Source organism: Hoplias malabaricus, chromosome 16 (genome assembly GCF_029633855.1).
Source record: "Hoplias malabaricus isolate fHopMal1 chromosome 16, fHopMal1.hap1, whole genome shotgun sequence".
Taxonomy (NCBI): domain Eukaryota; kingdom Metazoa; phylum Chordata; class Actinopteri; order Characiformes; family Erythrinidae; genus Hoplias; species Hoplias malabaricus.
In genome coordinates this window covers 20035135-20050375 of record NC_089815.1, presented here as the reverse complement: position 1 = coordinate 20050375, position 15241 = coordinate 20035135, and the positions used below count along the sequence as shown (strand labels likewise).

General features: G+C 37.0%; 1 protein-coding gene across 2 annotated transcripts in view; it reads right to left on the bottom strand.

Moving 5' to 3' along the window:
• The window catches only part of ap3d1 (adaptor related protein complex 3 subunit delta 1), a 28229-nt gene that overhangs the window by 12669 nt on the left and 319 nt on the right, over positions 1 to 15241 (bottom strand). For both annotated transcript variants that reach the window (XM_066647232.1, XM_066647233.1), the window contains exons 2-19: positions 8578 to 8673; positions 8346 to 8426; positions 7980 to 8060; positions 7124 to 7231; positions 6782 to 6911; positions 6235 to 6374; positions 6075 to 6148; positions 5926 to 5975; positions 5783 to 5832; positions 5305 to 5353; positions 3616 to 3761; positions 3181 to 3329; positions 2779 to 3009; positions 2193 to 2424; positions 1576 to 1721; positions 1177 to 1318; positions 694 to 765; positions 494 to 569 (exon numbers count right to left, since the gene is read on the bottom strand). In XM_066647232.1, coding sequence (XP_066503329.1) covers positions 494 to 569; positions 694 to 765; positions 1177 to 1318; positions 1576 to 1721; positions 2193 to 2424; positions 2779 to 3009; positions 3181 to 3329; positions 3616 to 3761; positions 5305 to 5353; positions 5783 to 5832; positions 5926 to 5975; positions 6075 to 6148; positions 6235 to 6374; positions 6782 to 6911; positions 7124 to 7231; positions 7980 to 8060; positions 8346 to 8426; positions 8578 to 8673 — 2053 coding nt within the window. The remainder of the gene's footprint in view (positions 1 to 493; positions 570 to 693; positions 766 to 1176; positions 1319 to 1575; positions 1722 to 2192; positions 2425 to 2778; positions 3010 to 3180; positions 3330 to 3615; positions 3762 to 5304; positions 5354 to 5782; positions 5833 to 5925; positions 5976 to 6074; positions 6149 to 6234; positions 6375 to 6781; positions 6912 to 7123; positions 7232 to 7979; positions 8061 to 8345; positions 8427 to 8577; positions 8674 to 15241) is intronic.

The following is a 15241-nucleotide window of genomic DNA, read 5'->3' as shown; positions in this document are numbered from 1 at the left end:
CATCCTTTTTCATTCCTAATTATGTACAAAAATGTTCCTATAAATGTTTTCAACAGTCTCATAAGACTTCACTTATGAAACAAATCTTTAGCTCAGTTAAACAAAATCAAGCATTCAGTTTCTGAGGATTAATATAAAGTTTAATATATTTCCTAAGAAGATAACATCATCTATTTAGAAGCTGTCCCAGTAATTTCCTAAACACTGTATTAAGGCTCACATAGGTAAATGGCTGGATACAATTTAATGGGCTTTGTTCAAGCTTTGAGCCCATCATGAGATTGAGAGTTTGATCCCAGGTGGTGCCACAGCTCATTTTCTGTGTGTATAAGAAGGCGCCCCCCAATCTTTCCAGTCCAGTTTGCATTCACAGAACCCCTTTCTTTTTACATTACTATTAAACGACATTTTTAGGAAGTGGGAGGGGAGGGGGAGGGGTACATTCCCAAACAATAACCATCAGGAATAATTGGGGTAGTTATAGCATGCTCACCTGGGACTTTGAGAGGCACACTGAGGTCTATCTGCACCACAGGAATATGTTCTACACCTGGCGTGTCCTGATATACCTGTGCATAAACAATTTATTTATTTTACAAGATCTAAAACTGAAAGAACTTTAAAATATCCCACAGTTCACTTGTAAATTACCCATTAGAGCATTTAATCTCCCCATGTTTGCATGAAGTGTACCTTTTGAGATGATGGGGAGGATTTGATGTAGAAGGGGTTGTTGGCCTGCTCCTGCTTCCTGACTTCTCTCCTCTGTTTCCAATGAAAGTATAAGGAGGATTAGCATGAAAGCCGGCATGAGCAAAGAACTGTGGGTTGACATTTATCTTAACGACAACCTACTAGAACAGTCAAACATAGCCTTGAATAATGTACTTTGGCTCTATAAGCACAAGCATAAGCACTTTTAATACATCTGTATAGATACTACATATTTACCTCCTAGCAAATTATAACAAATGACTTCTACAGATTTCTAAAGCTGGATTTATTAAAGCTTGTCTAAAAATGGCTTAAAGAAAATAAATTATTCATATAATTTCGTTTAAGGAAGACTGTCAATTTGCAGAGAGATTGACAGTGACTGATAAGGGCATCATAGGCCTGTTATGTTGAATCACACTGTCTGTGAATGCATGCATCTATATGTTTGTATATACACACCCTTGCCAGCTCCTTCTCGTCTACTTCAGTGTGGCGTGGTCTAGAGTGTTTAGGCTCTTCTTTAGCAAACACAGCTTTGGGCTTTTCATCTTCAGACTCACTCTCAGAAGGAGGTTCATTGATCCAGGCATCAAGGTCCAGACTGCAACACAGATATCAAAACAGCAAATCAGCGTTCATTTCACTAGGTAACCTTGAAATGAGGAAGTGATGAGAAACATGGGGAGAAACATGAGGAATTGCCTACATTTACTTCTCTATAACATCAACTGATAGTATGACCACTAAGTTAGTTACTGCAGGTTAATTTCCTAAACTGATTTAGCAGTACAGAAAACATTCATATTCTGGTTTGGATGGTTAGTATAAGAGCAGTATATATATGACATCCAGACTTACCCTTCAGGCACAGGCACCTTCTTCTGGGCTTTAGGGGCCACAGGATTGAGCTCTCCTGCAAACAGTGCCGACACCTCTTCAGCTACCTCCACATCCTTCTGCTGCAACTTCTGGATGTATTTCACTAGCTGCAGGATACAAGACGCCTGCAGGGGGCAGGAAAGTGGCATCAAATTATTGAATTTGGATATCAGCAACTGAGATAGAAGTTATTAAATTAAAGCATTTTCTTCATATATTCAAACTGAAGCACTCATTTAAATCTGCCTTTTAAATGGTTTTAAACACAACATTGCTGGCACCCAAGACAAACTATTGTAGGTAATTCCACATGGTGTATGAAGGAGAGTGAGGGATAGTGAACTACTGTAGCACTATTTATCAAGAATGCATGTAAGTTGGAAACACTGAAGGTATTTTGATACTGGATATGTATATTATTTGTTATATACACACACACTCATTGGTTGTTGGCACATGCATTCAATTGTAACAAAGCATTCTGCCATTTAAAAATTTAATAAATAAATAATTGTACATGTTTGATTAAAAAATGTGTTGACAAATTTCACTTTATTTTATTAAAGATTAATTATTGAGTAAGTTTCAATCCTTACCCTCTCCTGAACTTCCAGGTTAGCACTCTGAACAAAAAGAGGCAATCTCTCAATGAGAAGCTGGCTGGTCTCCTGTGCTGCCTGACTGTCAGTCGCCCCCTCATGCTTCCTCAGTACTGTAGCAAACAGTTTTGCAGCATTCTGGACATACACAGCCTGGATGTGACCAGGCAGGGTGGCCACTTTGGGCCTCAACATGGCCTCAAGTGTCTGCATTGGATCCTCCAGGTGCCTGAGCAAGGAATATCACAGTAACAACTGTAAAACAAGACACTAACCGACTAAATACAAATATCTAATTCATTGCAAAATAACACAGAATAGTACCAAAGAGATGTAAAAGGAGTTTCTGTAGTACAAATACAAACTCAAATGTCATTAAAAAAAAAACCCACATAAGTCTTTGGCCATTAAATAATTAATAAAAGTTCTGACAATAGTGTGCATCCCTAACAAAGTTCTGAGCTCTTAAATTTTAAATAACTTGCCTTAAAAGCAATGACATATGTAAAAAAAAAATCTGTCATTCTTATCAAACCTTTGTGATGTTTATATTTGCCAGTTTATATTTCACAGTTTGACATACTCTGAGAACTCTCCGCAGATCCAAGCAGCAGCATAGAGGACCTCACAGATTCCATTGCGCTGCATGTTGCCTGTGAGCAGGTGAGCATTGTCCAGCAGCATTGCCATCTGAGCCACAGCAAAGGCTCGAATAGCTTTCACACGAATGGCCACATCAAGCATCTGAGAGGCGATTAGATGACCATGTCGTGTGCCTTCCAATCGTGTTAATTCCACCAGGATGCTAATATACCTGAAAAGAGAGAAAGTAGAGAGAGAGAGAGAGAGAGATAGAGTGAGTGGGTCTGTTTAAGTCTCGAATGCCCAAATTAATCTATCAAGGGCAGAACTGGTAACAATGAGCTACTCATTAAATTGAACAAAAATACTGGATACATTTATAGCTTATGAACAATCTGCTTACCATTCAAAATTTGTGATGTACTGATAGTTGCTCTGGCTGCAGATGTCAATGATTTTGGTAAGCAGCTCATCCCTGTAGGTGGTGCCTTCAGCCTTGTCTACATGTAACATTAACTTTTTCACAATCTCCATCAGGTTCTTCTTAGAGACCTACACAGATGGTCCAATGCACAGAAAAGAAAATAATGTATTAAAAAAAAATTGCTCTTAATATAATTTAAATGACATAATTTAATGTAATAATTCACTATGGAGAACAAATATATAGATGTATAAATAAATAAATGCACAAATAAAAATAATATAGACAGCTATTTAGATGCATCTAAAAGATCATGTAAAACATGTAAAAGATCAATATGCATAATTATGAAATCCAAGAGCTTGTCAATAAGAATTGTTAAGATATAATTAAGAGCATAAACAATTACTATACCATGCCATATAGTAAATCCAGGGCCCTAAGTCGGATGGACTCGTCTTTGTCGTCCAAACACTGCAGAATGAGGTCCTTATGAGACTGCACAGACTTTGGGTGTGTTTTCAGGATCTTGGACATGGCCAACAAACCCAAGTATTTCACTGCAATGAGACACTCAGACAGTGAGGGACATTCTAGCTAGTGACTAGCCTGCATTCTAGTTTACTGAAGAAGATATCTGTCCAATTTCTAACACTTCATGTTGTGTTGTAGATTTAAGAACATGTTGAGTACAGTATGTGGGATAGAAATTGATGCTAGTGTAAGTCCTAGACTCCAAATTCTTCATTTTTTTGAACATGTTTGTAAAGTTCACATTACAGAGAGTGTTAAACCCTGGATCAAGTTCACAACTAAGATTACAAAAGCTGATATAGAGGAGTACTGCAATAGTTCTAAATCCATATAAACACAAACATGGGGAAAATACAAACACACACACACGAGACAACATAAACACTATACACAGATATTTGAGATTTGGTCCTATTTTCTCAGCACAGAGGCATTACATGTCTGACCACTGGTCAGATTTACAGGAATGCTGAATCTTTAAGTTCTAACTTGAGGCTGGTCAAGAGTGTTTAAAGTCAGAATGATCAAGCAAGCTTTTGCCTTAAGACTTCTCACCTACATACTCAGTGAATAAGGTTTAAACCACAAGGGGAAAATATAAGTGCTAGCCATACATTTTACTTTTCACATATGCTAAACTCAAAGCCAGACTATAGACTGCATCCAGCTAACAGTGCATGAAATCTGCTGCTGAAATCAATACACTGCCATTGTCACACCCCACTCAACAAGATCTTGATTAGTTATAATTCAAACTACTACATGCCTAAGTGTTTTTATGTAACCACGATCAAATGTAATGTAAAATAATTGTAAAACAGAAGGATGAGTTGTGCAGAGAAATCAGGCATTAGTAATGGCAAGATTTTTTACAAGCCTTCCTTCTGATGTATATTGTCTCAGTAATTTTCTCTAGTTGTTCATTTTCTTATAAGGGTGACAAGGTGTGTAGAACCTCTACATCTGATGGGTATAAGATTCACAAAAAGCCCCAATACCAACAACAGAGCAAAGCTGAAACTGAACCTGGAATCAATATTATAATACACAAGAGCTGCCATTTTTATGATGAAAGACAACAAAGTTTGCTGTCTTTATGTTAGACATATGCAGTAATATAAATGCAATAATATTAAGCAGAATATTAATTGATGCAATCACCAATAAACACTACACAGAAATCTATGCGTTGTAAAACTAACTCTACACACTGCACTCACTGCTTGCCTGATAACTCGAACCCTCCTATTCCAGTGATAAAGCTCTGAGACAGCTGAACTTATGTGGTTTGGAAATGCCAAGGCTTCACTTATAAAGCAAGAAAATTTATATCAATTTATAATATGTAAATAAATATTTTGCCACTACAAATTTTATATTTCCATAATTTCTTATTTTCAAATACTTGAAAACATTGTCTAAAGAAGCACAGAGGCAACTTCGAGTTATCCAGGATGGAGGTGGCCAGGTCCTCCATCTTTAAGGGATTGTGGCAGGGGCTGTCGGCTAACACAGAAACACACAGACAATGAGAGAATGACACACTGCAGGCATTGACAGAAGGCTCACAGTTCTGGTCCGAGTCTTCAATCAGGATTCGCAGTTTCTGCACACAGAGCTGTACACAGCAGAGAGACCCAGAAAGAAAGACCAGAAGAAAGAATAAATAAAAAAAGGGAAAAGAAACAGACAGACAGATACAGAGAGAGAAAAAAAATCATTATAAGCATATTGAAGACCTTTCCATACTAGCTCCTGTTCCTGAACATCTTTCTCAGAATAAGTGTAGGAATCAGATACTGCATGTAAATTTCAAAGGAACACAACTGCATCAATAGTAGTAAGCAGTTCCTAAATAAGGAGATTAACAAACCTACTTAAAAGGTGGATGACAATCACATGCCAATGAAAATAATTACATTCAGTTGACCAAGAAATATTGCAGGGAATGACAAAGTCTATTCTTATTTGTCTGGAGTGGAAAGGGATGACCTCTTGAGGAAAAAGAAGCACATTGTGGTCAAGAATGCAAAGCACTAAGACCCACCTGAATACTAGCACTGTGGTTGGGCATCCCAGAGGAAAGAGAAATCAGCACTGCATATAACAAAGACAGATAGAAATTAATAAAAACAATCATCATTCAACATTCTATCTGAATGTGAACCACTGCACAGAGTGAGTACTGACCTGCTATCACTGTGTTGACACATTCGTACAAGAGTGACATAGCTGAGGTACTGGAATGGGAACAAAAAGAAAAATAGGATGTTTTGGCCATCTTCCAAATCTCAACAAAAAATATTTGCTGTCATTTAAGTAGTACTGATAAATCTAACCTGTGGATGAGGTTTGTTAAGGGTTCAATCAGCTTCTTTCCTAGACGAGGCTCCAGTGGGGTGAGGGCACCAAACTGATAAAAAAATACAAATTATCCCTGGAGACTCACATACACAACAAACATGTGCGTACAAAAAGAGTATTCTGTCCTCATCTTACCAGCTTGATGATCTTGATGAGGACCCAGTTGTTAGTGGAGGAGGTCATGAGCTTGAAGAAGAGGGGGGCCAGAGACAGGTAGTTTTTGGGGTTCCTTCTAGCGAGCTCACAGATGACATTAACTGCTGCTGACTGCACTCCTGTACAGTGAAATATGACAGTATTTATTACTGCATTACATCACACTTTTCTGAACTGTCAGCATTTAAAGAGCATAGACCAGATACATGTTTCATTACGACCAGAATATAATTACTCCTGTTGATGTGATTTAGTAAAATGAAATTACTGCATTAATTTTTGTCAACAATTCTTAAATCTAGCACAAATTTGGCTTTTTAAATCTGTTGCATTTTAGGTTCTAGGCCCTGATCAGAATGAAGCTGTTACATAAATGCTGTGCATTTATCTTTACATTTTGAAAATGGTGCATTAAAAGAGCTAATAATAACAACAAACTACTTTTATATTTGGTTAAAAACTTGTCTTGTTTTTATAGGGTGTTATGTCACATATGCATTCAGTATATTTTTAACAGCATTCTAACCTGGGTCAGGATCCTCCAGTTTCTCTTTGAGGCGAGGAAAAGCTGGACGCAGGGACTCCGGATATTTCAGAAAAACTTTATACATGATCAGCACAGCCTTCTTCCTGATGTATGGTTTAGTGTGAGACATCTGAGATAAATAGAGACACAGAGTGAATGACCATGCGAAAGAAAAAAAAAAAAGGTGGTGTGTGTATAACGGAACCAGAAAGCAACTGAGGGAAACAGGATATTTTCAAATCATCACAAATGAGTAAGGGAGGGTGGGAGGGGTTAAGGAGAATGCAGGACATTCATAAATGTTTTCATAATCCTACAGGATACATTTATAACAAAGCTCACCAGAGTCATAATGTCATTTGCGAGGTCACGGGCCAGATCAGGGGTCACAAAGCAGGAAAGGCCAGTCAGAGCCACACCGGTATCATACTGATTCGGACTACTGAGATCCTGGTTTAAGAGAGAGAATTATATTTTTTTCTCCATGTCATAGCAAAAAAGCCACACAAAAGCACAGAAACTGGTGGGATACAGCTAATATTGTCTTATTTGTGCATTAAACCCAACTCAACCATGTTACATATACATTCTCAGCCACATTCTTGATAATGCACGCACCCTAAAACACTGTTTCTTGCAGTAGGAAAATATAAGATAATATATTTGTACTAACAAAATTTAAATAATTGTAATAAAATGTTCAATAAAATGTTAACACAGTTACCATGGGTGTAACCATGTATATCCCTACAAGGAACTGCCTCTTTCATTAACTTTTTATATATAAATTGATTCATAATATCAATCACCTTTGATATTTAAATATCAAACACTTTTAAAAGGCCCTATTCCCCTTTCACAGTAAGCCAGCATCTGCCATGCAGCATTGCTGAGCTTTGGTGTCCATAGAAAATAAGGACTAACAGACCTATTAAATCTGTGAGAGCAAACAGATGCCCAGATTGGCTAGTACATCCCTGAGATCAATGCAAGAGAAGAACCCTGCTGTTCTTCACAGCTAATGAGTGTACAGCCAATAGTGTGCTCGTGAACCTGCAGCCACAGATGGTGAAGAGCACCAAATGAACTCAAACTGGGGTCCAGGCAGTACAGCCCACCATTACTCTATGAAAATTTAAGAAAGAGAGGAGAGGAAAAAAAAAAGGAAAAAATTTAAATAAAATATGGAACACCTTACCTTGCGGATCTGATTGGTTGTCAGCATAATAACATCAGTGCCTTCATGAAAGCACTGCGAGGCAGCTAGGTAGCCAATTCGCTGAGAGAGGAAAAAAAAAAATAAATAAAAAACAAATCCTTTCATAACATATCGACCCTATAACACCATATTTATCACTTGACCAATTGACATTTTTAGAATGGATTTGACCAAAGAAATAACCCAATATTACTTAAAATTGCTTCAGCAGCAAACATCTTATTAATATTTTACTTCCTTCAAACAACATCAGCATTTTAGAAATACAATATATTTGACAGAGATAATAAATTTTATATAGATTTCAGTGTGAGGAATGATTTAGCTGTATTCCTACTCTCTCACCTTGAAGGTGAATTTGGATGAGCTCATCACCTCCACGATGTTGAATGCCGCCCAGCTGACATCATAGCCCAGCATTTGAAGCTAAAAGCAGAAGTCAAACAACTGAGCAAAAATAAGGGTGTAATAACATAATAAACACCAGCAAATCTGCAGTGACACAAGCAGATATGAGTGGATCTTTTTATCTGAAATTCAGTATGCAGACACATGTAAGTTGGATTGGTAGCCTTACATAGGTGAGTTTGCAGACTGCATTGGCTTTAACAGCAATGTTGTCTTGCTTGAGCTCCTGCTTGATCTCATCGATACACGTGGAAATGTATTTGGCCTGTGGAAAGACATTGAAGGCATGATGTAAAACATAACCAAGAGATAAAAAGTGGGGCAAAAAAGACCAACATTGATTGATGACATTACTGATGAGGGAATGTTTCATTTCCTCTTTGTGGCTTGAGGATTTAAGTTTCCCAACAAATTATGTGGAAATAACTTTTGAGATTCATCAGTTAAAAGAGAGGAACGACAGTACACTTTTCACCAGGCACACCATTTACGACAGCAGACAAATCTTCCAGTTACTTTATGCAAAAAGCTAGATCAGAAACAGATTACAAGATACTGCAATGACAACACGTTTTGAGTTAATCCCAAAATATATGTAGACTGAAACATTGGGAGGTTACAATATACTTCAGAATATTTCTGGCCTAAGTTTGTGCGAATGTTCATTAATAGGTTTATCTTTGTCTGTGATTCATTTTGTTTATAGTCTTACAAACCGTAGTGGTTAAAGCCTTCCCCTACGAAAGGTGTAATCAGAATGTGTCATACTGAGGTTTATTTGATCTTTTTACTGTGTACACACAAATACATACACACATAAACATATCAATGCTGTCTTTAAAGACATCAATATATCTTTATCAACCTGGAATATCAAAAAGAAAATGTATTTTTTTTTTTTTTTGCTTTTAAATTTACTTGTGGAATGTTCCAAATGAACTAAAATGGAAAAAGGCATTTTAGTGTCCTATTCCAGCATTGTCTAAATGTCCTGCTTTTTCGGACTGAAATAACTGTGTCAAACATTGTTTAAGATTAATGGCTAACTCGCGAAGTCTGGTGGCACAACACGTAGTTTCACTGTTAAACAGTTCCAGGGCCCTGGGGTTGTGAATTCAAAACCTAAGGTCACTATCAATGAGAATGTGAGCCCTTTGTCTGTGTGGGTTTCCTCCAGTTGCTCACGTTATTCCCACACGTTGGTAGGTAGGCTAATTATACAAATATAATATAGGTGTGATGGAATGTGTGAGTGTGTGTTCCAGTCTTTGTGGGTAGGCTCCCGGCCCACTTCTACCCTGACCTGAATAAAGCTGTTACAGAAAATGAATGAATGAATTAATTAAAGAATAGCAGCTAACTCTAAAAAGAATGGTGTAATATCGTAATATTTTTGGGATAATAAACATAATATATTTGTGTATTCTGTTTACACTTATGAGCAACTGGAGAGGGATGAAATTTACTTTTACCTTTAATGCTCTGATGAAGTTGATTAAAATGGACCTTATAGATGACACATGCAGTGCGCTGTTCACAATTCTACTTAGTCATCAAGCCTGAGGGCCAGCACAATATAGTGATCAGTTACATACTAAAGATAACAGCTGTGGCCTTTCAGTCGTGTCTGAACTGGAATAAAGCCCTGAAAACACTTGAACTAACACACAAAATTTGTTAAAGTGTTAATACAGGTTGGGATTTTAAGGGCAGTATCTTTACAGCTAATATAAAACAGCACACTGAAAAATACCTTTTTCAGAGGGCCATGAACACAACACATTTTCTCTCTCCCTCTCTCCCTACACACACACAGCTGCTGTAAGGAGCTTGGGTGCCGGTCATGTGTCTTCAGTCATAAGACAGCACAGAGGCAGAAGGAGGGGAGGGAAGGAAGGAGAGAGGGAGAGAGGATGAGAGCAAATGCATTTGCACAAGATCCTAGCTTCACCAGAAGGAGAAAAATCAGGGCAAAATCTCACTATCATGGCGGCTACAGCCTTCTCATAAAAAAAAAAAACAAAAAAAAAAACAAAAAGAGTCACTACACAAGAGCGATTTCAGTTCATTGACGGAATGTGAATATTTGTCATTTGTATAAAATGCAGCTAACCTAGCAGTGTTCATAAACAATCAACTCCCTTTTCCTACACTACAGAATGCACTCAAGGTGACAAGCTGAGTCTCCCTCCCTCTATGTCCTTGTACAAATATACTAAGCTGGTGAGATTTCTGAGAACACCTCACACACACCAGCATTACCAAATTTCCAGAGTGAAACAATTTGACACCAAGCTTTTCCTAGCTGATTTTTTAATATTTCATAAACTATTTTTGAATTGGTTTGAACTGGCTAAAAACTACCATTTCAGTGTTTTACAAATGTTTGCCCTCACAGATCAAAATTTTATGTTACTCCATAAACAAATGAAGGATTTTGTAAAGTATTAAAGCTTAAAACTTCAATTAAAGGGGGGGCCATTTGACCTTTGCCCTTTTTTTTTAATGGGACTGAGGGAAAGAAGAACATTTAAAAAAATTAAATAAAACAACACAACACACACGGACAGCCTTGTTGTTCCTTTTGGAGAGCATCAATTTTTCAGAGTCCCGTCCACTGTTGGCTGGGTAACAGACACTGTAACCGTATCTAGGTGAGCGGGAACAGGTTACGCTGAGGGAACCTTTTGTGACACCTGACTCCAAATATCTCTGGATCAAACGGTGTGATAACAGCCCATACAGCTGGAAAGACATATGTCTCAGAAAATGCAACACATCACTAATATAATTAAAACACAATTTATTACACACCTAACTGTGGCATGGTTTAAAAAATAAGCAATGGCAGAAAAGCTCATTTTAATTAATGAAAATACTGAGTGAGCATAAACATTTAGGGCATTTGGCAAAGCTTTAAAAAAACACCCTCCAATAAATTATTTTAGTCAACTCCAAACCATTGTCTAATGGGTGTTAAATATTTAACAATTGGAGACATTTAAATAAAAGTAAAAGAAACATAACATACGCACTTCTCCTACAAAGCAAAAATAAAATGACTCATTTTGTAATCAAAAGATTTTGTTATGTCATTTAGACATCTTTATAAATGTGTAGTGTCAGTCTTTAACTGTTTGGTGTATTAAATATGAAGATTGTTTCATCTGGCTCTCAGTGCCCAGTTCAGAGGGGCGTTAAACTCACGTTACTTATTCAATGCTGTTACATTTGCTATTACATCTGTTTCTTTTCACACCAAGTAAAATTGTCTTCCCACCAAGTCTGACGTGTTTTTTCGTCTCCGCAATGAATTTATCATTTTACTTTAAACACTGCAACTAAACCCCACCATGATCGCCCCCCCAGTCTCCAGAAAAACAAGGGCAGTTTAGCAGTGTTTCCGAGGGTCACTGGGGGTGTTTGAGGCTCTGCTTCTGCATGTTGCTCCTGTCAGTAAAAGGGAATATGTTTTCTTTATACTCTGCATTTTAGTTTTCAGCGTGTTGGTTATGTTTTAAGCTTTTGTGATCTGCTACGAATAAGACGAGTTGCTCAGCCCCCTGTCTTAATGCTCGTTTGTTTGGTACGTAACCGGGACACCAGCGCTCTGATTGGTTGGGCTGATTTTTAACGCATTCGTCAAATGCAGAAAATAGAACAGGTTCTATTTCAAAATCTGACGCAGCCAGTTTTGGACTCTGTGTGCAGGACACTTAATATATATATGCGTTTGTTTTAAAAACTCGACATGGTTTTTATTTTCATGCGTAAATTTTACTGAATGCTTAATACATTTGATAATACCTTTACTGCTTGCACGGGTCCAGTAGAAATTTCAGTTGTGAAATAAGGCTAAGAAACTGAAGGCATAATATATACAACATAAAAGTTAATGAAGTTGAGGAGGAGCACTGTCATGCACTATTTACTATGTCCATGCAATGAGTTACTCTCATGTTGCAGATGCAACTATAGGTGTCACATATTAACTGGCAGTAGGAGATTCCAAACCATAATTTAGCTTTCTGTCATGACTCTAAATAATGTATTAGAAAAGAAACAACACATAAAATCAGAAGGTGTCGGCAAAACTATTATTCTCTGAACAAAAGTTAAAAAGAAATGCAAGATTACTATAAGCGCGACTGAAGGTTTGTCTTATATTATAGCATCTTTATATAATAGCAAATGCTTTGTGGGTTCTTTCAGTTGAATAATCTTTTTTTTTTTTTTCAATTTAAATAATTCTGTAGCCTACAATCACTGCTTGCAAAATAAAGAACCAGTGTGTTTCAGCACATGACCATGTCAGGTCGTGTGTGTCCCCTCTGGGCATACAGTCCACCCAGAGAGACTACAGTCCAACAAAAGCCAGGGACAAATGGAGCACTGCTAATACATGTGCAGCAAAAACGACTGATAAAATTACCTAACGACCTGGCCTACATTTACTACACACAGCCAGATGCCGCATTCATGGTCTAACATGGAAAATGAGGCTGCATCACTGACAACACACACCACTATCAAGCTGTGATATCAAGCTCTCAATAGTAAAGAGCTGCAGTGCATCTTCATGCACCTGCATATTTATTAGGAATATAAAGTAAAGGTGACTCAAACAGGATCACTATAATTACTTAAACTGCAATTTAACAAGTCACCAATCAATAACACATTCTCAAATGTGACTAGCTGGTACATGTTGTATGATGTCAGTGCTTTTCCAAGTGCATGTAGTAATCTGCCCTGTATAGACACTAATATTACAGTGCAGATATTAGTAGTAGTAATAGTAGTATTTTTTAATATATGTTTAAATAAATCTTTTTAAAGGCTATGCTTTTCAAATAGAATATTTTGGTATCTTTAAAATACGGTGTATGAATGACCATCGGGATTCTCTCAAAACATTCAGATCTTATATTTTAAAAAAAACTTCATTAGTGTATTTTTGAAATTTAAAACAAACTCATATGCACAAAGATACCTGTAAATCTATAATAATAAGGCAAAGATTTCAAGTAGGCCACTTAAATTATACAGCCATGGAGAATGATTGGTGCATGGTGAACTATTTCATAAACATATCTTCGCACCCTGCTTTGAAATAAAATCATGCTGTTTATATACTCTTGAACCTACTATGTACTGCTTTGTTTTGCATCATAATCCTTTTTAACAATTAGGCCTCCGGGTAACCTGATTAACCATCACAATCATTCAAAGTGGTAATAACCTGAACGAGGTTGTGAAAATTAATTGTACCCTTTGATACCCAGAGGGTACACAGAGACATTATTAATAAATAAGTCCATTCAGATAAATAAAATATTCCTAGTTACTACATTTGAAACACTTGATGCAATTAAATCCTCCAACAGAAACAAATCTGTGAAAATATCAGTCTTTAAAATGTTTAATGCCTGACTTCTTTACAAAGCTATTGTAGAATCACCAAATGTTACCTGCCCACCCAGATTCAGTTGTAATACTACAGCAGCTTTAGACTCACCTAACATCCTGGGGTCTACAAATTAACCCATGTACCAGATTCAATGTTTTTTTATGTTAGTAGTTAAATACAGAAAAGAAAAACAGTTCAAATTTGTCCTGAATCTGCAGAACCTACCCTTTCCTTTATACATTATTGCGACAGCATACATGACTCACCCAGACTTATGAGGCTATGAAAAGGGTTTAAGATACACAACTTCTGCACCTTACCTTATGTGTATTTTGTGAATAAATAAATCTGATTTCAGGTTTTTATGGTTAGGTCCAGATTATCTCTTTTGAACATTGTTCCAGGTCTAATGGGTCCTAATTACAAAGAGACTTAAAAAATATGAAAAACTAAGAAAAAGCCTGTAGCCACACCTCAAATATTTTTGTGCCCTTTTTGTGTTAATTTACCGAGATTGCAGCTAAAATCGAATAAATTCCACAGCTTTTCAAAATATCTGCAATTAATTTTTGTTGAGACCTAAATAAAACCATTGAATGACTTGATCAGTAGCATTTAACGTTCAGACGTCTGGTTCCCATCCTCAACACTGTGGATAAGCTTGACTTGACAAGTTTCTCCAGAACGATATGTTATTCATCAGATCTCTCTGGATGAATGAGTTTAATTCTTAACCACGCCATTTTGATATTAAGTAGAAATATTTGTTTATTTCCCCTTTAAAATATATTCCGGTGTGCTTCATGCTGTTTTCATATTTACACAAGAGGGCCCACTCTGCAGTCAGGCGCTGGGCTCATCTGGGCTTTCAATTGAAATTAAAAAAAAATGGGGAACACACCTCGGATTAAACCAGAAGCTGAAAGCCACAAAAGCCGACTACAACTGTCATTTATACAATTTAGACACTGTCGAGGTTCCTAAAAAAGGGCCTTCTCGACATGGATAATGTTACTGACAGCCAGCACCTGAACGAGGACCGAGAAAAGATACATTCGCTACGTCAGATTTCGACGCAGCATTCAAGAACTAACGTTGAAAAATAACGGTAAACTGAAATTTGAAGGACCAAGAGACTATTCTGCAACATTAGCGATGATTAGCAACCACCAAAAAGGTGGCAAACGTAAATGAACACTGCTAGAAAAACAGCTGCTAGGAGCTTACGAGCTAAAGTCAGCTGTTAACTGACATTTTAACCAAAGCTTAATCTCGAAGCGGAGCCACCTGGAATTAGCACTAGCTACTACAAAGAGCAAGCTAGTTTAAAAGATTCACAATCATTTATTTCTTTAATATAATCGTTTTTTTACTGAGTTGCAACATATTAATTCAGACGAGGCTGATGGTGGCTTCCTAATCG